General features: G+C 41.2%; 1 protein-coding gene across 4 annotated transcripts in view; it reads right to left on the minus strand.

The window, feature by feature from the left end:
• Astn2 (astrotactin 2) overlaps window positions 1–25,999 on the minus strand; it is a 948,854-nt gene that overhangs the window by 746,042 nt on the left and 176,813 nt on the right. For 3 of the 4 annotated variants that reach the window (XM_028887868.1, XM_028887866.1, XM_028887865.1), the window contains exon 3: window positions 1,810–2,194. In XM_028887868.1, the coding sequence (XP_028743701.1) occupies window positions 1,810–2,194 (385 nt within the window). Of the gene's footprint in view, window positions 1–1,809; window positions 2,195–18,836; window positions 25,236–25,999 lie in introns of those variants that run through there. The other variant, XM_028887870.2, reaches the window with a different exon arrangement.

A 25,999-nucleotide genomic window follows, 5' to 3' on the forward strand; every position in this document is an offset into this window, starting at 1 on the left:
TGCCTACTTTTCAGGATTCATACACTCATTTTTTTCCAGACAGTCAACTGGCATTTTCAACACTGATGTTTAGATTTCAGAGAATCTGAGAATAGACTTTTGTCTGAAAGAGTTCTGTTTGCAAAACAAAAAACACTGGAGGAAGAGTCACTCTAAGATGTTAAGGGGTAGGAGATCCGAAAGATTCAGGTACTAGGACATCTCAGTAAACAAGAGGACTAGAACCCTCCTTCCACTTCTGAGGAGTCACCTCAGTCCAGCACTATCCTGTCTTTTCTGGTGAAAGTCCTAATAGTCAGTTTTCTTTCCCTCTTTCAGAAGCTAAATTGTGGGAAATCTGGAATGAACAAACTTTATCCACTTCAAGAAGCACAAAGCCTGGGAAAAACCAATCCCTCAGGAAAATGGACCATCAGATAGATGTGCTAAGGTCCACCCTGGTCATGCATGGTAAACAAGAAGATAACAGTACAGAAAGGATGGGTTATTGTTTTGTTTTTGTTTTCCTACAGCATTTGGGGCCTGTATTTCTGCTCTCAGCCCTGCCACGTCCTGGCTTTGCAGCATGGAGAGACCTGTGGCTCTATTCGAGCTTTGGATTTTGTTTCTTAACCATTCTCCTGTGACTTATCTCCAGGAAGATTCCCACCGTGCTATCTGAGGGCAAGATAGAGGTTTTGTCCTCCACATTTCTATTGTAGGTCTAATGTTGTATCTGGCCCATTGGAACCAATTTGAAGAGATATGAAATGAGTAACTTCAATAGCAAGCAGGCAGCAGGAGGGCATTGACTGCAAATCCTAGATTTTATATGTTTTAACTCACTGAAACCTCCCAACCCCTCTGAAAAGCAAAACACTTGCAGCCATACCATCTGATGGGAGATGAATGTGTAACTTGCCTAGGTTCACAGAAGTGGCAATACTGTGTCAACTCTGTTTCTACTGTCATCCCTATTGATAAATGCTATGTTGCCAATGCAGACTCCATTACAATGTACTATCTCCATACTAGGAAGAGCAGCAGAGGGGACAGGAGGGGCATGGAAGGATGGAGTGAGAAGAAGAAAGCAAACAAGACCATTAGTAGTGACCTGCTTCATCCCCCTTTAAGATGTTTTCTGTTTTCTATCTGAAGCTTGATAGAGAGTATGTTAGGGGTGTGGGCTATGTCATTAAGGCAGAGGAAGGTGAAAATTCTATTTTGCTCAACACCGGCACATGCCCAGCTGGACAAGGAAGGGTGTCAGCCAAGGTGTGACACTCTAAAATGTGAAAAATGAGAATCTCCATCCCAAAGACAGTTCCAGGATGGCGAAATGCCTGAAACGTATTTCTCTTGAGAAGGCTGAAGAGGCTGATTTACAGAAGTAAACGGGCACTTTCTGTTTTTCTCTTGACAGAATTCTCAATGTATTTCTTGGAGAAAGAAGATCAGACTCGCTTTCTTATGGACAAGAGGGACAAAGACAGTTTTCAAGCACTGCAGAAGAAGAAAAAAACTTGTAATAAGAATGTGCAGAAATGGGCCATATTTTCGACAGTGAGAAGACTGTCGATGGAGGCAGTTAAGAACATTCAGAGGTGTTGGACTGTGGACTCTCTGATGCCCTCAAAACTCCAGTTACTAATTCATTAGTTCTGCCATGAGTGAAGAACCAAGAGAGATGGAGTCTGATAACAGAGCAGAGTAATAGGTCTAAGATTCCCAATGACTGATCTGGAAAGATCCTGCCTCTGTTCCCAACTCCTGCACTTCTCTCCATGCTCCAGATTGCCCCCAGAAAGACAGAACATTGAAAGGGCTCACCTTTCTTCTCAAAGTCCACTTTCTCTTCTCCTGGCCGTCCCAAGCTGTCCAGGGCATGGGTCATCTGGCTACCAAACTCATCCTCACGGGAGACATGGTTGGTCCGCCTGGGTGGGTCCTCCTCCTCTTCATAGTCATAGTCATCCAGGATGGGTGTCTCCCGGATGGGTACACCAATGACTGAGTTGTGTGCCTGAAGCCTGGAGGAGCGGAAGCTCTCCCTGGCCTGAGGGCCCAGCAGCACTGATGGGATGTAGTGAATCTCGTGAGTGGCTTCAGTGCTTGCGCTCTTCTGGGGGATGCGCCGGCGCTTCTGCCAGCGCCGCTGGGCATACAGTGCCACTGTGAACACCAGCAACAGGAGCAGCAGTGCAATGAGTCCTCCCTGGAGTAGGAAGAAAGAAGAGCAAAGGTATGGGCCTCTGATCTGTGGATTGCAGGGCCAGGCTGCTTTCCTACCTGTCTCACTTTACCTGGGTTCGGTGGGTTCCAACAGTCATGGATTTGTAGCTAGAGACACCACTTCCCAGCCCAGCATTTTCATTAACAAACTGTGAGACTTTGGGGAAACTGACTTCTTTAGGCCGTAGTACCCTAACCATCAAGAATAGGTAAGAGTCTCCCTCTTCCTTCTTCACAAGTTTGATCTGAAGAGCAAAGGCTGTTGCTAACAGCCATGTTAGAACAACCTAGCTTGTTAAATGCGGGCTGTTGCTTTCCTGTTCTTCCCACCAGCTAAGCAGCCCCAGGACAATCCATCAAGCTCTCTCAGCCCTATTTTATTATCTACAAAATGAGTTCCCCAAGGGCTTAAGTGATAGTGTCATTCCGTACAACCCATTACAACTATGAGAGAGTATTAGATTGCATTATCAAATCCAAATGTTTCTACAGTGTGTATTTTATTCATTTTCAGTCCTTTAATCTTTGATTTTCAAAAAGAGGGCTAGGACAACACAGGTGCTTAAAAGTATTTGTAGAATGAATGAATGAACAGGTGAATGAAAGCAATGATTTATAAGACTCTTTTAATCAGATACTTATAGTAAACTGATGCTAGTTCATCTTTAACCCATTCCAGCTCTGCATATTATACAGGACTGAGAAATATGAAGACAGTATTTCTATAAGTATATTTAAATTGACATGCAAAATTCATGAAATAATATGGTCTTCGAGTTTCTAATGGGGAACTAGTTTCCAAATATTCATTTATCTCCCAGGTCCCTGCCAAAGGTAGACAGCAGGAGTCTTACACTCTTCTGTTCTCCCTAATATCCACAATGCCAGAAAAACCTGTGTTGCAGTTATCTCTTTCTTCACTTTGTATCATATTCCACTTTTGGACACTGGGTGCCACTTTGTTCAGTTCTGTTGGTGTGATTCCCACACAAGATGGGCTCACCTCAGTTATATGTAATGTGGGCATGGTGTGAAAATCAGATTGGAACCTTATATTTATTATTTTATTTAGTGTGTTTTTGTTTCTTAATTCTAAGGCGTATATTCTTTCCATGTCACCCAAGTAGTTAGATCATAATCTTATTGCAGACATAACCAAGTTCTGGTCACTACAATATGTCACAAAGAAGAAGCCAGAAATTGACCTTGAACACAGTGTCTTGAGAGAGGGTTACTATAGTGTATATTATTTAGATGTATTCTGTCTTTTCACTAATTTTCTGACATTCTTTTGACTACACACACAATGAAAAGTGTAACTTTCTGTTATCCAAGACCCAAAAACTCACTACAGTAAAATATGCACCCTCTCCCCTCCTGAAGGAGGTGGGGCTCAAGGGTGGCTGGGTATAAGGTTGGGGTAGGAGCATTGAACACAGCTAACATCCTGTCTTGACATTGGCAGTGATCTTCATTAAGGTCTCAAGGAATATTTCCCTAGATATCAGAACTTAGAAACCAACAACACACAAATTAAACAGATCCTCATTATGTGTTTTTATGTAGATATGCATATGTATAATTTTTCAGATATATGTGAAATGTGTGAGCCAAAAGTTTCTTTGTAAAGGGAGATGAGAGCTGATAGATGTAGAGAACTTATCAGAAAACTGGAAGATAGTAAGCATGGGATATAAATGTTCTCAGTCATGGCACCTAAAGGGTAGTTGTGTCCAAAAAAATAAAAAGCAGGAATATGGTCACTTCAAACTGGAGGGCTGTGCATAAACAGAGCAGCCTTGAGAGAGCTGCTATATTGTTGTCTCATTTGGGCAATCTACTCATGAAAGAGGATGAGCAATTCAGCAGTGATAATAGCATGTTGAGTCATGAGCAGTGGCTAAGAATGCTGCTATACAGGCCCACTCTAAGGGAGCCACATTCCTACTCCGGCTTCTTCCACCAGGGACAAGGAAAGCAAAAGGAAGAGCAATTGATGTGTCAGTGGAGCTGGGACATCCATGCTCTGAGCACACAGCAGGAGCAAACCAGACCATCGTGGCTGAAAAAGCTTGCAGGGTGAAGCAGGAGTCACGGAGGCAGGGAGGGTTGAGGGGTCAAGGATTGTGAATTTTCATAAAGCAAGTCAAGAAGAAGCCAAGGCTCAGGGCTGGTACACTGAGGCCGTTTGGTCTCAGGTTCAACCTGATGCCAAATCCAATTGGAGGGGGGAACATCTTGGGTCTTTTTCAAAGATAAACAAGGACGGGTGAAGGGCTGAAAATCCCAGAAAAAAATAGCAGTCTGTTAGTTAGCAGTTGGCTTGCATGAGTGTGTAAGTGCATAAGTGTGTACAAAAGTATTCAATTTACTTCTTTATGTGTCTGATAATTTCACTGTGTTCTCAGGTGAGAGGAGGGAAGAGATTAAAAAAGAAGAAGTATATCTCCCTCTCTTCTGGAATCTTCCTTCCTCGGGTTTCGCTCCACAATAGTATTCTACTTTCCTTATTCCATGACTGAGAATGAGACACAGATTCCCCAGCAGAGGCAGGCAAGGATGAGTGCATAGAGGGTTATGACATGAACAGCCTGTGTCCAGGACATGTGATACTATGATTCCTTGCATGCTTATGGCTGCGACATGTGTACTGCAATAGTTTACTTCCTTGGGCTCCAATAGACTCCTTTGGAAATGATTGTTCTCACTGTGAAGAATTATGTGAAGAATTTAAAAAGACAACACATGATCTGAGTAAAAGGTCCCCACCACAGAAAGTTCACAAATAGAAGCCTCCTTCCTTTAGTTTCTCTGTTCCTGTACTCTAACCAGTCACAGAACAACACCCAGACTTCTGAACCTGGCACTCAATATCCATCAAAACTGGGGCCCTGCTTCCTTCTTATATTTCCATTCTCTGCAAGCCTTACCTGCTCTGCCTGGGGTATCTCACCCTAGAGCCAAACTGACTGATTAGCTTGTCCTCAAATTATAATGGTCCCTTGTGTCAACTCATTGACCCCTTCACCTAAAGCAATCTTTCACTCTCCAAAATGCACCAAATAATGTACCCAGAGGAACATGCCCTCGTGGGACCTCATTTGGAAATTCGAACTTTATAGATGTGATTAGTTAATATGAGAGCATATGGGATTAGAAAGGACCCTAAACAAAATGGCTACTGTCCTGTTAACAAGAGAGAACACAGAGGCAAGGACTCATAGAAAGAAGGTAAGTTAAAGACAGAGACAGAGATTAGAGTGACTCAGCTGCAGGCCATAGAATATTTCTGGTCCATGGGTCTTTCTTCCCAAGCTGGGGCAACTTCTTCAACAGAGCATCCAGAATTAGTGACCCTGCTGGTATTTTTTTTGGGGGGGGCAGGTTTCTGACCTTGATCTATGAGAGAATAACTCTTTTATTTTGTTTTAAGCCACTAGCTTAGGATAGTTGGTTGTAGGAGCCCCAGGGAGCTGACCTGCTCATTATGAGTCCCCAGCTTTTCACTTTGGAGATTATGTCTTCTGAAGACATTTCCATTGCCTTTATATCACTATGAATAAACACTTGAGAAAGCAAGGAGTGGAAGAAGAAAGATTTATTTTGTTATAGTTTCAGTCCATCACAGCAAAAAGCAAAGTGAATCATAATATGACAATGGGGAGCAGACAAAGAGAATGCAGGATCTCAAGTTTTTCCCCCTTTGTTCCATCTAACCTAAGGGATAGTGCTGCAACATTTGAGATGAGACTTTTCCCACTGAATTCAGAAATACCCTCACAGATACAAACTGAGGTGTGCCTTACACATTCTCAGTCCAATCAAGTCCGTAATTGACATCAACCATCACAGGATCTTTGTCTCTTCTTTTTTCTCAGAGTCTTTCAGGGCTACCAGTTATCTGACTATACGGCTGTCATCCAATCATCTGTCTGGACAGCTTTCCAGTCCAGGTTCTGAACTGATATTTGCCAGTTTGGGTGTATTACTTAATACAGAAATTGTAAGAAACTCCTAGGTACCTAAAATCCTCACTAGACATGTCAGAAAAATGCAAGGGTAAGATCCTGTCAGTAGCTCTAACCACAGCAGCCACGGAGCTCCTGTTCATACCGCTGCTTTGTGTTTTCTCTGGGCACCTTCACCTAGTTTTCTTACATTAACAGTAGTAAAACTCCCAAGACACCCTACCAAGAGAGCTTTCAGAGAAGTCAGAGTTAGGATGCCATTCAGTGTGGCCTCATTTTCATGTTAAAATATCCAGGCATGGGAGAAGAAGCAAGAGAAAGTAACGATGAGGATAATGTGGAAAATGCTTTATTTGACAATGTGTCATTCGGAAACTGATTATTTCTGTCTCCAGCCTTTTTAATATTCTCTGACAATGGCCAAGCCGCAAGGGGATTTTGTATTCTAAGACTGGATTTATAATACTCTGTTCAGCAATGATAAGAACACGGGCCTTTAATCCTCAGAGCTGTGAACATGCATATTCTCCCAAGTAATGTCCTTCCCTTCTTGCCACTTGTTTCTGGTCCCTGGCGGCCAGCCCCATGATAGCTTTGGGCAGGTGACTCATTGGATGTTCTATTTGGCCAAATGCCTAGTGGCAGAGTTAGTATGGTAGCGTGGCACAGGCCTCCAGGCTGTCTGAGAAGTCCCTCTTGGGGGTTCAGTCTATGCATAAGCTGTGAGGATTGTAAGAAAATGGTCCAGTTCCTTCCTGGTGCAGATAAGGAAACTGTTTCTGTCACTGAGAGAATGAGAGTGATTTGGCCAGGATCACAGAATGTCCTACAAAGGTTTTAGAGACACAGTTTATAGTCAGTGCCTACCAAAGCTGCTAATAAACTTGTCAATCAAGAAAATTTGCTTAATGAAAGAGGTTCTATGACCTTGCATTTCCTGCCTGTCCCAGTTTGCAATATCTTTCGTTGTGATCTTTTTAATGAATACTGAATGGGCTTGGCTTTATCTCCCTTCTTCTGTAACTCTCAACCCATTTTTCTACCACAATGAAAGCTGAACTACAAACAGATCGAGTTCGTCTCCCATTGACTCAATTGGGAGTCTTGTGGTGTGAAGTTCAAGTCCTTGTCACACAGGTCTCCATCTTTGTAAGTAACCTAGTCTTCAATGTACATTTTTGAGATACTCACGAGGACTCAGTGGATTTTATTTTTGACATAGGCTAATATAAAACATGCTGTGAACTGTAGAAAGATCACACTGTGTGTGGTAGGGATACAGAAATCAGGGAGGCCACTGAGGTTTCTGATGACAAGTTCAAACAGCGGTTCTTATATGGGATAAATTTGCACCCCTGGAGTTATTTGGAAATGGGGCAATTGTGGTTGTCATAGCTAGGGGTAGTAAAGAATTGCTATTATCATCAAGTGAGTAGTGAGTAGAGGCTAGGAAAATGAACTAAATGTAAGAAAAGTCATGTAAAAAATCAACTGGTTGAAAGTGCATGAGTCACTAATACCAGCAACTGACAGCTCCAAGTTTAAGAGAGATTACGAAAACTGAAACTAAGGCAGTGGAGGTGAGCAGTCAACTACTTAGCTACTGGCATTGATATAGGACATACACAACAGAATAGGAAGATTGACTGGCAGGAAAGGGGGAGGAAGGGAGTAACAATGATGACAATGAGGTCTGGATTCTGTCATTGCATCACAGAGGAACCTATCTAAGTATTAATGATTTCCTGAGTAATACCCTAGGTTATGCAAGATCTCAGCCCAAAGTAGAATGAAAGATATGTTCATGCAAAAATAATCAATTAGCTAAAAGAAGATAAATGAACATTAAAAGATAAGGTGCTGCATAAAATGCTTATACAGATTCACATCTGTAACTTTATACCCACCCCCCCTCTGTATGTATATAATTAGTTACATTCATCTAGATTTATTTTTTTGTCTCTAGGGAAATATTGGCTGACCTGTTTAAGAAGGCCTCATTAAAGAAAATAAAAAGTATTTTCTTTTAAACAAGTCACCAATTTATCATGTATGTCTTAGATGCATATTTTATCTCCCAAGACAATGCCACAGGGGGTAAAATTGGAAACACATTGCGGTTCTTTGGAATGCATTTATCCTCTACCTACTGCATTCCTGTTTAAATATCCTTAATCATCTTTAGGCTACATCAGGAAAGGACCTAAACCTTCCCACAATTTGAATGTATCCAAAGGACAGCTAATAAACACTTAGGCACAAAGTCCTGACCATGAGCCAGCCAGACATGGATGGGATTTCAGCTCTACTACATTTTAGTTGTAGACTGTGGCTAAGCCACTTATGTTTCCTCCTTTCTCTTCTGCAAACAGGGTTATTAACATGTAACTAAGAAGAGATGGGGAGAACTCAATGAGATCATGTCATACAATACCACATTTAACATAATGAGTTGCGTTTAGCAGATCTAAGGAGAGGTAACACCCTTATTGTTGAGGACAGACTTTATTTCCCCTAAAAATTTAAATATGAGGTATTGATAAAGTCAAATTTTCCCATACACAATGGTATGAGATAGTCTTGATAGTGTGACTGTATCCCACACTGCTTCCATGCTGTGAGGCATGGCCATGTCCCTTCTTTGGAGTGAGAAGTAAAACTGTGTTCTTTTAAAAATCTTCTCACTACCTCTTTATTAATTAATATATTTTCAGATAGAGTCACACAGGCTGCTCTGGAACTTGCTTCTCAGCCCAAGTAGGCTTTGAACCTGAGATCTTCCTACCTCTGCTTGTCGAGAATTGGGATTAAAGGTGTGGGCCACCAAGACCAGCCCAAATGGCTGACAACGGTCATCCTTGCTCTAATAGTCTAGAAGATTGGAAAGTCAAAGCTGGCCCTGAAGACTTTAGGACAGATGGAAAATCTCTACGATTTTGCCCCTTTGCCTGGCACTGCGACTCTGGATGAAGGTGCTACATCAGCTGAATAACCTGCTTCCATATTTTTGAGCACACTGTTCCTCTGACTGAAATGCCCCCACCTAAAGTCTTTATTTAGTCATTTATGCATTAACTACAGAGTCCTGGCTTCCCTAAAATATGCTTTCCCTGACTGAGTCTAGTGCCCGCTTGCTAGTCCCACTGACTCATGCTTTTCTCTCAGGGATCATAGGAATTTGTAGGACAACTTGACTACTACTTGCTCCCTTGAGTGTACCCTTAATCAACCGTGTATTTCTCAGGATATATTCTGGGGTCTGACAGTGAGTAGGTGTCATTATGCACCTACTCTATTTCTATCCTGAGAATCAGGGAATGTAAGGGCCAGGTTTTATTTCTTTCAGAATGAATGTGAATGGTACATGGCACCTAGTAGATCTTCAATTAATTGTTGAAAGAATGAATGAATGAGTTCATTATGAATGCCTCTCTGAGGCTAGATGGTTGAAATACACCTACAGCTGTCTGCCAATTCTCCACCTGTAAATAACAGAAAGTAGAGGATAATTCACACAAGCCATTAACACAAATCAGTACCCCACTCCACATCCTTAGGTGGCCTCTCAAGTTCTGTCTCAGATCCCACTCTGAAGGATGATTAATGGAGAGGATAGGAGACTGAACAGGACTGATTTTCTTCCTATTCTTTTAGTCATTGAGATAAACAGATAGACTCTGCAGTCAGGGAGGGGCTATACCCATATTTCTTGATCTATTCATTCACTGAACTGCTTTAAGAGCACATATAGAAACAGACACAGTCAAGCTCAGAATTTTTCACTCTGTCACCTTCCAGTGTTGTGACCTTAGAAAAGTCTAGGAGGCTCAGTTTTCCCAGCTCTAACATGAGAATAGTAACACTCACCTAAATGAGTTGTGGTAGAGAGTAGATCAAATGGCACAATGTTTTCTATTTGGAGATAAGATCGCACAATGTTGCCTGACTCTGACCTGGAACACTGTGTTATCCATGCTGGCCTCAAACTCAAAATCCTCCTGTTTAAGGACTTAGTTACAACACAGTGCTGTTACAGTCTGACCCCATGCCAAACTGTTTGCCTGGATTTAGAAATGCACAGATATGCCCTTGAAAAAGTTGCAGTTGTTTAGGGGAATAGATATGCAAGAAGATAATTACAACCATGCACAGTTGGATAAAATCTATGCCAGGGGGAAACAGTGAGGAGCAAAGAGTTTCTCACAGCATCCAGTGCAAATCATAGAGGGAGCAGGAATAAAATACACTTCCCTGTAACTCCAATTAAACACAAATTAAAAGGGAGGAGGTCTACCCGTTCAATCAAGTGTATTCACACCCAAAATAGGACTGAATTACTAGAGCCCGCTGAGTAGCACAGTAGGTAAGAGTTGTAGTGTCCGCACTGTCATTTACCAGTTTGAAAGCCCTAGGTGGGTCAATGTCTGTTCTGGAGTCTCTGGTCTTTGATTTGAAAGTGAAAGACAATAGTCTCAACTGAACAGCATTGTGAGGATTAAATGCCCAACTGCACAAAAAGGGATCTAACACACCAGTGCTCACAGAATGATGGTGTCATGAATTCTGGCTCAGAAAAAATGCACTGAGGAAGGGATCAGAGAACCTAATCTGCCCCTTGTCCCTTATAAACGAAAGAAGCCAACAAAGAATCCACACCTCACGTTCATGGTTATTTAAAATATATAAACATGAGGGCTGCAGCAGCCAAATAAGCTAGGCATCCTTAACTTCATTTGGCAATTGAGGAAACTAAGCCTCGAACAGGGCACTCTGCCTGAGGTTGTAAGGTTGGGTAGTGGCAGAGCACACATTTGATTTTAGGGTCCAAATCCCTGTACTGCAACCGTCCTGAAATTGTCGCTCTCAGAGAGGAGATGGTGAGAAGGAGATGATGAGAACAGCCTTCATCTTTCACTCAGTATCTCAATCTAGGCTCCCAAACCCACAAAGAGATTTTCATCCCTATGCCAACCACCAGCTCTATGCCAACTATAGAGATTTCTGAAGTAGGAATTAGGCTAGAACTCAAGGGCAAGGCATGCAAAGTATGTTTCCTATGGGCAAAGAGGTAGTCAGGACTGACGCTGGCCTCTTTAGAAATCATAATAGAGAAAAGGAGGTTTGGTATGGCTCCAGGGCAGGGGAAATACCTGCTACTGGGACTCTGTTCATGAGCCTATTCTTCTCATTGTAGCCCATTCTAATAGTGCTCTTCACCTTCCCTCAATACCAAGACCTCTCTACCCTGTCTTCACTTAACTTCCATTACAGCACTAATTTTCCCTGAACTTTATTATCTTACATGCTAATAAGTTCAATGTTTCATGCCCCAATAGGAATGGAATTTTGATTATTAATAAATGGCAATAATTTATTTTCCTTTTAAGCATGAAGAATACCTCCTCTTAATACACTCCTGGCTTTTAACAAATATTTTTGTATGGTTAGAAGGAAGGATAGATTAGTGAATAGGAAGGATAGATGAGTGAATGGTTCTCCAAGTCGTCTCAGCACCTAGAGCCCAGTGATGTTTCTGAACTGTTTCTGAATCCTATGCTCAGCCAGAGACCAGACCGTATTTAAAAAATGAAGAAATTAATGTTTTAATCCTCCTTTCTGGTGAAGGCATGCATGCTATAGGAATTATTAGGAGGCAATCATATTTACATGGCTAACTAGTCTCTGATGTTTGAGGAAAACAAAACAAAACTTGGTCCAAACTCCAAACTTTATAAACTACTGCAGCTCCTGCATATGCATTAGTATGGAAGGGCTGGAGCTTTCTATGAAAGAGGAAGGCCAAGATGTAGCTCAAAGGCAATGACTTGAGTCTAAATCCAAGCTGATCGGCTACAAAGCTCTGGGCCAGCCTCTTTATTTTAAGCCTTGCTGTTATCACTTTCTTTTCCTCCCTAGTTGTGTGTATGTGTGTGTGGGGGGGGGTGGTATGCATGCATATTCATACGTACAGGTGGATGTTAGAGGGTGACACTCAGAATCTTCTTATGTAAAGAGGCAGAGTCACCTGAACCCAGAGCTCACTAATTCAGCAAACTGAGATAGCCCCCTTACTCTAGGGATGCCCTGTCTCTGGCTTCTGGGTATTGAGATTAGGGGTGTGCTGCCATGAGCATCTGGCATTTAGGTGAATGATAGAAAACTAAACTCCAGTCCTCAAGGGCTCTGCTTATTGAACCTTCCCTCCAGCCCTGCTGCCTTGATTTTATAGTTTAAAAATAATCATGATGACGGCTCTCTTCATGCAAGGAATCCCCTGCCTCTGATCTTGCTTATAAAATAACTGTATGCTGCAGAGCGATTTATATACAATGCTTAGTACAGAAAGTGTCACCAAAGAGAGAGGAATCTAAACAGCACCACTAACTCCGGCAGAGATAACTGCAACCACCAAAAGCCATGCCACATATCCTGAGGTTTTCCGCTGCTTCTCATGCTCCCATCACCTATCCATCAAGCTTCTTCAAAACCTATTACCAGTCACACAATAGGAGTCTTTTTAGAGGTGCATTTTTGCTGCCATTTTTTGGCCATTGGTGATGGAACTGACAATTGTCTTGAAGGCCTGAGGATCTCCCCCACTGAGATTGATCAGGAAATCCCTAGGACAGTTAGTTATCAAGGGCAGAGAATCAAGCATGAGATGCTCAGGAATAGTAAGGGGAAAGACAACAGACTCAATAGGAGGCCAGTGGGTACATTGATAGGAGCAGGGGGCAAAATTTTCCCCTGTTCCTCATGGGAGGGTGGGGATGCTTTACCTTTCCTTTTCACCTTCCTGCATCGGTCACCTATCTTAAAACAAAACAAGCAAACAAATAAAAAACAAAACAGAGATTACAATACTGAGAACCTAATGTTAGCAAAGAGAATTGTCTAACTACCTACTAGTTTAATTTTGTGTGTGTGTGTGTGTGTGTGTGTGTGTGTGTGTGTGTGTGTGTGTACATAGGTGTGTACAGCTGTGTGTGCCTACATCTACGAAGATCAGAGGTCAACACCAAGTATCTTTATTAATCTGTACTTCATATTTTGAGGCAGGTTTTCCAAGTGAATATGCAGTTTAGTGATTGGTTAGAGTAGGATGGCTAGAGAGGCCCAGGGCTCTCCTAGCCTCTGGCCCTCAGCACCATCATTCCCAACTTTGTGGTTGAGTGCTGGGATCTGAATTTAGGTAATAATACCCACACTGCAAACTTGTTATAAAAGCCCTTGTTTTACTACTGCTAATAATTTCACAACCTCAAGTCACACTTCACCTTGACAATAGAGATTAATCCTTCAGGAAAGCCAGTGGGCTGTGCTCTTTCTATTTATTCAGGGGATCTACTAACTGTTATACTGATGAACGTCTAAATCAAAATCCCATGGTTTATGGCAGCATCATCCAATCTCTGTGTTCATCTTAACTCCACCATCTTTCCTCTGTCTGTTTGCATCCTCTCTTTTCAAAATGATAGTAGTCATGGATTCAAGTGAGTTTCAAATCAATGTCCTTAACCAATGACATCTGAAAATGTTTGTTTTCAATCCTGAGGGTTTGGACATGAAGTCCTGGTACTGTACTATCCAATTTGTAATGCTGAGGAAAGACTACTCGGTCCATTATTCAAATCCAGCACTCTCTGAAGAAATCTATACTATGGAAACTACAGAAATTCAACCAGGAATGAAATGGTGAAGAGAGATAGTAATAAGGTTTCTCTCTCTGCACCCCTCTCTCAAATTACTGGTGTCCATCCCACTCAGAAGATCAAATGGTACATGCATTGTAGGAAGAGGACATTAGGATCCAGGAGAAGGACTCAAATAAAACAAAATAACCAAAAATATTTTGTGTAGAAGAATCCACAGTTTGAATACTATCCCTTCAATCTCCCTGAGAGAACTAAGTATTCCAAACTGGCCTAGTACAGAGAACCTCCTGTTCAGTATCTAACGTGCAGAATTATCCCAGGAAGCATGGTCATCAGGTGGGCCTTGTAGTGCTAGCTTAGGGCTGAAAACCGAGGCAGGTGAGGAGCAGTAGAGTTCAAATATCACCCATTACACCTTCTGAGCTAGTGCTCATAGGTAGGCTGATTTCTTCTCTGAATCTCATTGTCCTGTCTATGAAAGTACATCTGTCATCCAATCTGATTCTCCAATTCACCCAGGGAGTCAGGTAAGGTTAGTGATCTCCTTTATGAGGTTATTCAAATGAAGTGGGTGAATATTCATCTGCAATGATTGAAGAAACCAAACAGAAAGGAAGGCTTGCAGGACATGGGAAGGATAAAGCATTCCTTAACATTGGAGATGTGGGGATACTTTGAAAAAGGAGAAATGGAGTGGGTGAAAATGGGGGTGAGCAGAAAGTAGAAAGAAAGATGTCCATCCTCTTGGTTCAGTCCAATTCTGTGGCCAGGTATATCCAGGAGAATTCTTTTATCTTTGTCACAAATTCTTCCTTATTCTCTATCCATGTTCTGAGGCTTCCCAGTGAGGTTAGAGGTCAGGGAGCACAAAGCAAGAGAGAGGATATGAAATGAGGATTTGGGATCTCCTCATTTCTCCTTTACAGCAGGAAGGACTCTAATACTTCAGTTTTGCAGAGAAGAATGTCCAGATGGTAGGGTATCAAACACTTGGTACTTAGTTTGACTAAGGAAGAACCTGTCTGTTATCATACTCCTTAATGGAACTTTTCAAGTATGTAAAAACAAAATGTTAGTCTCTATCTGCTTCATTCCTGTTCTCATCATTTCAAGCTGTTTTGAATTTGGGTGAGGCGGATACAGGAATTCTAAAAACCCAATATCCATTAACTGCATCAATAGAATGTTCTCAGTAAATTGCTGTTATTATTACTATACTCATACAAAAACCTTCCTAGGGAAGCTCCCCCTCCTCTGTCTCCAAAAGCATCTACATTGTTTTCCCTTTTTTAATCAATATATTCAGAATTTTACTACAATGCAAACAGGTGCAGATCCTTCCCTTCCCCCACCCCCTGTTTTTCATTCATTGTGTTTGGAAAGAGGTTGGCTCTTTCTATGTGTGACTTCTGTCCCTAACTCATGGAGGAATCCTGCCATTCTCTTGCCCACTTCTGTGTCTATGATTGGTTTGGGGGAATTTTTTTCCTGTCACCAGGAAGACTGATGGGGCTTTCTGTCCTTCTGTGAGGCAGAGAAAGCTGGGAGCCTCAGGAGCATCTGGTAACAGTGAGGAGGGACTGTTTCCAGTTCCTGTGGAAAGCAAAAAAGCATAGAAAACCAATGAACCTCAGGGAAGCTAGAACTGGGAAATAAATCCTTCAAATGAGACACTGGGAGAGTGACTCAGCTTCTTATAGCCTACATTCATCACCAATCAACTATCAACAATAGCTAACCTTACCTGACTCCTAGGGTGAATGGGAGAATCAGATTGGATGATGCAAAGGAAAATATTGGAAAATTACCAAGTGTTATGTACATATGAGTGTGTGGCTAAACACAACCACAACATACTCTCAAAACTATCACTATTTGTACTGGCCAGTTTTATGTCAACTTGATACAAGCTAGAGTCATCAGAGAGGAGGGAACCTTAATTGAGAAAATGTCTCCATAAGATCACACTTTGGGCAAGACTGTAGGGCATTTTCATAATTAGGAATTGATGAGAGAGGGCCCAGCCCATTGTGGGTGGGGTCACACATGGGCTGGTAGTCCTTGGTTCTACAAGCAAGCAAGCTGATAAAGCCATGGGGAGCAAACTGGTAAGTAGCACTCCTCTATGGCCTCTGCCTGAGTTCCTGCCTCCAGGCTCATTCCTGCTTGAGTTCGGGTCCTGATTTCTTTGATGATGAACTGTGGAAGCATCAGCCAAATAAACACTTTCCTTTCCAGCTTGCTTTAATCTTGTTTCATCGAAGCAATAGTAGCCCTAACTGAGACATTACATTACAGAGAAAAATCTAAGTCTCCTACTGTTATCTGGGTAGGAGGAGTGTCACAAGAGTTGAAGTGGTCCTCAATGATGTTCAACAGTGGAGTGTTCAGAAAGGGATTGAAGAATGAGGACTCCATCTTATCAGTGCATTAACACACTGACAGATCCATAATCAAATGCGCTACAATGTAGGGGTGGAAACGATGGAAAGTGGAGCCTCATTGCAGGATGTTGACTCTGGGTTGTGTTTCTGAAGTTATGTCTCACTGCAGAACTCTTGCTCTCACTGTCTCTTTCTGCTTTCCAGATGCCCTGAAGCAAGGTTTGTTCTTCCACATGTTCCCTGCTATCATGTTCTGCTTCAGTACAAGCCGATAGCAATAGGGCCAAGCAATGATTAACTAAATCCTCTGAATCTATGAGCATAAATAGTGCTCCCTTCCTTAAGTTCTTTCAAGCATTGTGTTGAAGCAACATGAAGGATGCTGTAGAAATATCAGTTCAACCTCCATCATCTGGTTGAAATGTTTTGTTTTTGCTTACTTATCTAACAGTCTGAAATAATCGCCATGATTATTTTAAAAAATAAAAAAAAAATATTCTAACAAAAAATGTCACTCAGAGTAAAGTGACATCTACCATAAGCAGTAGGCAACAAGAGTGACCAAAGATAGTAACTGCTTTGGGTTTTACATTTCTTTTCACTCTGAACAATGGAGGATCTTTGAAGGTAACTGTGAGGATACTGGTCCAGACCTAACTTCTTATATTATTGTTTCTGTATTTCCTGCTACTGATAAAATATATATTGGTTAATTCTGATAATTAAATGCAGGCTTGATAGACCTTCTCCATTATAAATGGTTGTTTCTATCTGTCTTATAAATAGGAGATACCTGCAATATCCTATTTGGACCAATGACTCTGGGCTAAAAATGTTAATGTATCTTATCTCTCTGTAACAGGAGAGTATCTTTGGAGCGTGGTGTATGCAAAAGGCTGGGAAGTAGATGGATGAGTTGGCAGAAAGCAAAAGGCTTATGCCAATCCCTCGGGTCCACAGACCAGAGAAGTCCATAGAGGTACCCAGCTGCCTGCCACCAGTCTGAGAGTGGAGCCTGAGGCAGGCACAGATTGTATTTGGTTTGGAGGGAACTACTAATAACTCAGCAGAGACAGCACAGATGTGTTTGGAATCCTGAGCACCTCGTCCTGTTACTCCTCTCTTCGTCCAGTGCCAGTGAAACCCTCCTGCACAGGCCATGTGCCCCATACCATGCTAAACAGATATTTCAAGGTGGCTGGAGGGAAGGCCAGCAAAGCCAGACACAGACTAGTTTTGCTCAGCTCAAATCCCACTTTCCAAATGTCACAAGCCATGGGACATGAGTGCTCTTAAGGTTAGAAGACATGGTTGGGAGTATTGCAGCTTTTGAACCTTTGAACCTTTTGAACCTTTAAAAAAATATTTTATTGGGAATCTATTTCTGAATAAAAGCATAACAAATGAGTTGGTGCAATTTAGGTAGAGCCTGGGGTGCTGAGATTTCAGGGCTCCATACAACAGACTAGAAGAGAAGCTCTTCTTTCATTTTGTAAAGGAGATATCAAGACTGAGTGAGGACAAGAGCATTAAAATATTTTCTAAGTCAACTGTGGCCTGTGGTAGAGGCAGGATTCGAGTCTGGCTGCTTGGTGGTCAATTCCAGGCTTATGTCAGTAAGAGAAGAAGCAGAAAACTAGAAATGGGCATATGATATGATTTCAAGGATTTGGTGTTGACTATTGGCACTCACTGCTTTACAGGGTATTATAAAGAGAAAAAAAAAGCTGGGCCCCATTTCCTAAGCCCCTATTACATGACAATCACTGGCAATCACAAATTAAGTACCTTAAATGACTAAAGCAGTCCTCACTGAAAATTGGTGAGGTTGATGTTAACACATCCATTCTGCAGATACAAAAGCAGGCTAAGCAATCTGCTCCAGGTCAAAAATATTAATGTGTAGTTGAGTCAATGTTAGAACAGAGACCTCTCAAACAGGAGAGAGAGACAGAGAGAGAGAGAGAGAGAGAGAGAGAGAGAGAGAGAGAGAGAGAGAGAGAGAGAAGTTCTCTTGGCCTCCAAGGCAATCTCTTCCCACCTTCAAGTGTATTACTGTTAACTAGTGGCTAAGAAAACTTAAAAGCAAACAAAACCATCATCACCACATAGTAGTGGCATCTGTCCAGCATGGATGAGGCTTCCCCCTCCTTTAGCACCATATCTGGGATGAAGAGGAAAGTAGCAGATATTTTTCTTGTATGCAGCATTTCAGGGAATTCTAATGAATGCATCAATCAAGAAAGACAGGCTGTTAGTGTAAAGTTTTAAAACTCAAAATGCATATACCCCTGATTTTCAGGGCAATCCTGTAAGTTCTGGGTCTGAAGTGACTGTGGTACTTAACATTGTACCTTAGCTCCATTCCCTCAGTTCACAAGGAGAAGTGAATGTTTGTGCCAGATTTGCAAAGTAAATCTTAGAGACATTTTTAAGTTACATTGTCAGGAAACTAGAGTCTAGGCTTTCAGACCTACCCCAGAGGGTGTAAGTATGTTTTAATCTAGCTGTGAGTGGTAAGGACATTGCAGTGCTAAAATAAAGCTAAAATCCCATTACAAACTGAAAAACCAAGGCATAGACACCAAATAAGAAGCCAGACAAAGCTGGAGACCAACCTCGGTGCACAGGGGACCCATTTTCCACACTGCCTTCTATCATTCTCCAAAATCAAGGTGTATTCTCTTCTTAAATAATACACAGAAAGCCATGGAACTACCTTCTTGAAGCAGTATGAACTGGGCTTTGTGGTTACTACTGCTGAGCACAAAGTTTCAGACCTGAGAAAGAAATGTAGAGAAGCTGGCAGTTGGTGGAAAACCACACTGTTTGTTAGAAACATGTCCAAAACCTGTCATAAAAAAGAGAGCGATTGAGGGTAGCTTTTATTATCCTGGAGGATGGCCCTCACAGTGACTCTCATTCTTCACTGTATTCTACTCTGCTTGAGGATAGAGGCCATATCTACTCTGGTCACTATGTCTTATCTCCGGCACCTCTTTCATAGAAAGATGGACTTCAAGATTCAACAGGGCATGGCAAGACCCAGTTCTTAAATCAGACTCCCAGTTCTATTCCTGATACTATATAAAGGACTCTCTCTTTCCTTTGTTGCCTCACTTCTGAAATGAATACAATAACAGCATATACCTCATAGTAATGTTATGTGGGTATGATAAGTTAATATATGTTGTTTGGTTAGAGTGTCTGACATCTAGTAAGTGCTGCATAAATGTAAGGTGTTATTAAAGCAGCAATAAAGTTTTTCTAGAAATGCAAACAAAATAGGTATTATGGGTCTGACAGTTGATATCAAATTTTTGGATTTGGATGACAAAACATAGAATTATATCGGAACTATGGAAGACCATGTTTAAACAACTTGCATGTATTGTTTTCATTGATTCTTTTTTTTTTTTGTTTAGTTTCTTTTGAGACAATGTCTCAATATTTAGAATCCAGGCAACCTCTGAATTGGAAATTCAAATGATGGCCTCCAGCGTAATGGGACTACAGGCATGAACCACCATGCCTTTCCATGTATTAATTAATTATTTAAAACATTTCATAAGTTAGGTTCTAGTATCTATATTCATTTATGATTAGTTTTACATGTAAAGACATTGGGTCTCGGAGAGACTGATTTTCTCAAGGGAAAAACAGGGCATGAGGGAAAAGCCTAGCTCCAAGCAGCTGTAAACACTCACCTCCATCCCTGTATTATGCTGTGCTGTGATGTGCTGTATTGTGTTGCGTTATGCTATGCTGTGTCCTACATCAACATCACTTTATGTGAGTTATTACATCATCTGGAAAGAAGAAGTCACCAAACATTTGCTGTTCAGGAATCTCCTGTCCACAGCCCCTAGAGTGACTATTCATCTTAGGCTAGCCCATCTCCCAGAAGACTCACAATTTTGTTTCCCAAAAATCCTGGATCAGGGCCTGTGATGCTGTGAAATCATGGTATAACTGTCACCACATGGCAAAGTTTCCACCATCTCTTAGAACTCCAGGATAGAGAGAAGAGAGTGTTAGGATAATAATACCCTTTTCCTCGTTCAGTCGAAGAAAGAAAGAAGTACATGCATGGAGACTCAGCCTCCCCTAGGCTCAGACCAGTGATTTTCCAGACCCCCAGCTGTCCCCTCAGTATCTGAGACTTGCATGGCTGAAATAAGAGAATAAGCATGAAAGGTTGCATTCCCTCTGAAAGCAGTCACAGAGAAGGACAGTGCAATACCAGAGATATAAGACACAGAATTCAACTCCAAGTGAGTCTGATGCTAGTGCTGATAAATTGCAGTAATCAAGTCCTTATTTTTTGTCTCAAAGCCTAAGTTTTCCCATCCATAAAGAATGCAGTTAGAATGGAAGATCTCCAAGGGTCATCCTAGTGCTGAACAGCTTATAAAAGTATTATGAGCTGATAAATTCCAAGTCACTATTACAGGTGCCATACATGTCTCACTTGGCCCTGATGACTTTAACTGAGAATGTTCAGAGATACATGAGAACCTCATTGGCTCCTTGGGGTAGAAAAACTCAAGAAGAGCTGTGGGTTCCTCTTCCACTGATTTTTCACTTAGAAAAGAATCATTTTTAGGGTAGGACACTGAACATAACAGGGCAGAACACCACTTTCAGGACTGTTGAGTTTATTGACTAGACTTTCCCCTAACAACACTAGGAAAATTAATCTCCAAGAAACAATGCCTTTATAAAACAAACAAAGAAACAGAAAAATGCTGTATACAATATTTAAGACAATACTTAGAACTTGAGAAAGTGGCCTTACTTTGATTCTTATCTAACAGAGGAAGAGGAATATTGTTGCCCACATGTAAGAACTGTTAGAATGTTCAGATGGGATTACCAATGGATGCGTAGAATTCCTGGTACAAAATAGAAATTCAAAGATACTAGCAATTATTCTCCATGCTACAACCTCTCAAGTAGAAATGCACAAACAGGAAATAAATGATGCCTAATTTATATGCAAATTTTAAACTTTCTTCAGTCCTTCCCAGCTGTAAGATACTTGATAATACATAAAGATGAATCAAGCAAAGAATTCTTCATAAAAGTTAGATGCATCACTTTGTTGAAATGAAAACCGGCACAGAGGGTTAATTTGTATTGATCAGGATCTATCAGCAAAAGAATCATAGACTCAGATTCCAAAATCCCAAACTACTCTTATATCCACCTGTGTAATTAGAATCTGCCCTACTTGGCTGACAGTTCTGCTCCCTGAACAAAAATTCACGATCCTTTGAACCTAATACATCCAGTGTTTCCTAAGCATCTTCAAAATCCAGGCGTTGAACACAACACCCTAAGCATAAAGATGAATGAGAATTATTCCTCCTCTGGGAGTTGAAGGGGGTGTCTGTTGGGGATGGGCAGGAAAAGGAGGTGGTAAAACATGTTCCAATGATTCTGTAATAAGATATTTCCTCCCTCCTTTGTTCACTAGCTCTCTGTAAAAGGCCCAGAGAAACAGACAGATGTTGACAACATCTGGGCCACTGTTATCAGGGCAGCAAGTGGCTCTGGGCTGCCACTGGAGAAAAGAAGCTGTTGGTGTTAGGAAGAATAATGAAGAGCTAACATTTGCATAGTGCTTTCTGATGTTTCCAGAAACATCTCCATTCTATCCCACCCTCATTTATTAGCCAAAGCAACACAGACATATGCTCTCTGAAAGCCAAGTAGCACCATTTTCATTTCTCACAGAAGTGACAGTTCCTTTTTTAAAACATGGCACTCATAGGATGCCAAAGGCCAGGCATAAAAACACATGACTCCTGGACTGATTCTCCTTGCATGTGCAAGGCTTAAACATCAACTTCTAGTATAAAAATGAATGCAGCCCCTTTTTCAGATTGGGGCTTATTGTATGCATATCAGGTTCTGGGCCTAGAATCACAGTACACTGGTGATATGATTAACATAGTTTGTAACATTCTGAGATAAGCATTATTTTCATCTTCTTTATATGGACTCAGAAGTTAAGTGCTCTGCAATGCTCACACCTGGGAATAAGATAAAATTTTCTTGATGTAGGTGGTTTACTGACTTGGGAAGAACCGAAAACAACAGGACTCTTGTACTATCTTCCTCCTTGAACACTGTGTGACTCTCAGTACATGACAGAGCCAGGACGTCAACCACTAAATCAGGCAACTTTGGGAATGACCATGTGCAGGGGACTGTGATGATATAAAGGAACTGGGGCAGCCTCAGACAGAGCCTTGGATAGGATCCTTCCAGAATAAAGAAAAGGTCATTACAGGGTGAAGCAATGTCCTCAGTGAAATTTGCTTGGCAAATTCCCAGAACAGAGCTGGAACTAAGTGAGACAAGGAGGAAAGAGTAAGTAGATCAGAACATATTACAGCCATTGCAAAGGCCAGACTGTAGAAGAATTAAGTGCAATTGTTTATAGATCCAAGACAGACACTGTGGATACCCTTAAGCACACCTTTGGGACCTGCCCTTGAGGAAATAACTGTCTTCAGCTATCCTCTACTTTGATGAGGATCTGCCAGAGAGTTTCAAAAGATTATCAAGGTCTAGTCTCTACTTTCTTCTTTAAATACACTTCTTAATTCTTTTGTAATTTGTTCATACAGTACATTGTGATTGTAATTTGGCCCCCATTTCTCCCCCTAATTTCTCCCAGATCCTTCCTTCTGTGTCCCAATTCCTCCCAAATTCATATCTTCTTTTTTATATTTAAGTTTTTGCTTATTTAAGTGCATGTGTGTTTTGCCTGAATGTATGTACTTACACTATTATGCATGCTTCATCCTCATGAAGGACAGAAGTGGGCATTGTATCCTCAAGACCTGGAGTTTTTATGGTTGTGACCTGTTCTTCGGGTGCTGGGAACTGAACTTAGGTCCTCTCAAAGAGCAACAAGTGTTCTTAAGCACTGGGCCATCTTTCCAGCCTTATTTTTTTTTTTATTTAACAGCCTACCCAGTCCAATTTGTGCTGCCATACTGTTGAGTATAGGGCCATGTCCCAGACTGTGGTGGACATATCAGGGACCACACTTCTAAAGCAAACTGACTGTCCACCCCTAGAAGATATCAGATATTCATAGCTCTTCAGTTAGAGGTAAGAACTCATGAGCATCGCATTCCTCCATGCTAGGATGTTGAATGAGATTGATCTTGTGTAGGTCTTATGCAGACAACCACACCTGCTTTGAGCAAATGAGTAAAGCAGCCCTGTGATCTACAGAAAACATTGTTTCAGTTCAGTCCTACCCATCCTCTACCTCTCATAATCTTTCTATCCCCTCTTCTTCTGTGGTCCCTAAGCCTTTAGGGTGAATGAAATAGGATGGGAATTATGTAAATGTCCCATTTATGGCTGAGCACTTCATTAACCTAATCTACATTTTCAAATGAGGGTCTGCTACCCAATTGAAAAGGAATATATCAGAACTCGTGTTGGACTTTGGACTGGAACTAGGACCTGATATAGCTTTTGCTTCCCTGGATATGACATGCTTTTAAGCACTCCCTTTCTTTGCTTCTCAGACATTTTCTGCAGGTCATGAGGCTTTAGTGTAAGGCTCCCACTCTCTCACTGACTTACTGAGTTCTGGCTACAATTCTTTCTACCTGAGTCTTTCTGGGAATCCTTTTTGTCTACTCTGAAAAAGCCACTCAAGATGAGAGGGATAAAAGGTCAATTCTGTCCATGCCATCTGCTCTTTCTAAGCCTAAGGCCATTCAAAGCTAGTGGGACCACCTGCTCTGACAAGTACTGAGATAGATAAACAAAACTCCAGAGGTGAACATGTCCTTTTGATGCTTTTCAGAGCTGACACAGTAGCTCCTCAGTCTGCAGCATTCATCAGCTTCTTCTATTGCCTGAGTACGTTTTCCAGTGGGAAGAAACATTGGCAACTACACTCCTAGGATCCAGGAGTACCTTCTAAAGGATCTATCTGATTTCATTCAAGCAGGAGGTTATTTTGACACATGTATTACTACAAGCAATGAGAATTCTATGAAGTGGGAGAATGAAGTACAAATACACAGAACATTAAATGGGGACATGATCAAGTTATAATAAAGAATATATAATAAGGATTGGTGTGGATGGTGATAAACCATAGAACATATGACCTTCCTAAAGGACTATCTGAAACTTAGACAACTGTCACCACAAGTAGTCCTGACTATTATGGATTGACATAGATAGAGCATGCAAATTTCATACATGTCCACATATTGAGAGAAAGCGAGAGAGATAGAGACAAAGACAGAGAGACAGAGAGACAGAGGGGAGAGAGAGAGAGAGAGAGAGTCTTACATGTTCATATAAAATTGACTTTCAAGTTTTCAAGTTTTGAGCTATTAATTCTTCTTTAGAACTGGGTGGCCCAATTATGGACAAAATGAGACCCATCTGTGGCCTAGATATGGTCCTGAGATCCCAGTTTACAACCTCTGTTCTACAGGGTCCAATTAGTTTCATTTAACTTGGAGCTAACTTTGACATTCACATCACTATAAATCCACTTAAAGCGTGCTTCCCATTTGGAATGGCTCCCCTGGACTTAGCCGACATCCTGTTAAGCATTCCTATAGATTGCTGGACTGAAAATTGGCAAGCTTCCACCTAAAGGCTGTAACCTATAAATACATCTCAAGCTTCCATGCCTTTTACACTCTACTGGTGGATATAATTGACTTTCTGCATGCACTGAATGAGCTCCAAGTCTTTAGCACTTGATATACTTAATGGAGCAAAGTTGGGAGGATGCTGAAAAACTTAGACTAATATGGGAATGGAACAAGGATATACCTGCTGGAGGTATGAGGAAAGTTGCATTGTCTCTTTTATAAGTGAAAAGCCTAAGTAATGTTATTATCTCACACTCTGAGAAATAAATGTTTTGTGGTACTCTGCCCAGTACCTTATACATAGGCAGCCTTGGAGACCTGGTAGAGAAGGCAACAAGCCTATGTGTCTCTCTGTGTGTGTATATGTGTGTGTGTGTGTGTATGTATATATATATATATATATATATATATATATATATGTTTTTTTTTATGTATTATGTATGTATATATATATGTTGTGTGTGTTTGTTGTTTTTGTTTGTTGTTTGTTTGAAAAAGATGTTCTCCCAGGAACATGATCAGAGGAGTTCAAGAGGGAAGCTCCTCAATTAATAGTTTGTGGTTTTGGTTGGTGTGTAGAACCAGTAATACCATCCAAATATTACTTGGACTGTGACTTGCTAAAGTCACTTTTGGCATACCATAGGAAACTTAATTCTGTGTGTGTCCTGTGTGTCCCATCTGTAGGGAGAAGAAAATAACCACAGACTTCTGGTTTATTGCTGATGCAAATTCTTCCATGAATTAACTCTATAAATTTTGAGTGATTATCATCATCACCACCACCAACAACAACAACACCAACAACACTAATAACACTACCACCAACACCAACACCAGGAACATGTCTGTGGTGATACTGTGTTCCCCAAAATATTATGCACCCTAATAAACTTATCTGGGGTCAGAGACAGAACTGCCACTAGATACAAAGGCTAGAAAATTGTGGCACTCACACCTTTAATCCTAGCATTCCAGAGGTACAAATTCCTCTGGATCTCTGTGAGTTTAAGGCCACATTGGAAACAGCCAGGCATGGTGACACATGCCTTTAATCCCAAGAAGTGAGCCTTTAATCCCAGGGAGTGATGTCAAAAACAGAAAGATATATAAGGCATGAAGACCAGAAA

This window comes from Peromyscus leucopus, chromosome 2 (assembly GCF_004664715.2).
Source record: "Peromyscus leucopus breed LL Stock chromosome 2, UCI_PerLeu_2.1, whole genome shotgun sequence".
Lineage (NCBI taxonomy): Eukaryota > Metazoa > Chordata > Mammalia > Rodentia > Cricetidae > Peromyscus > Peromyscus leucopus.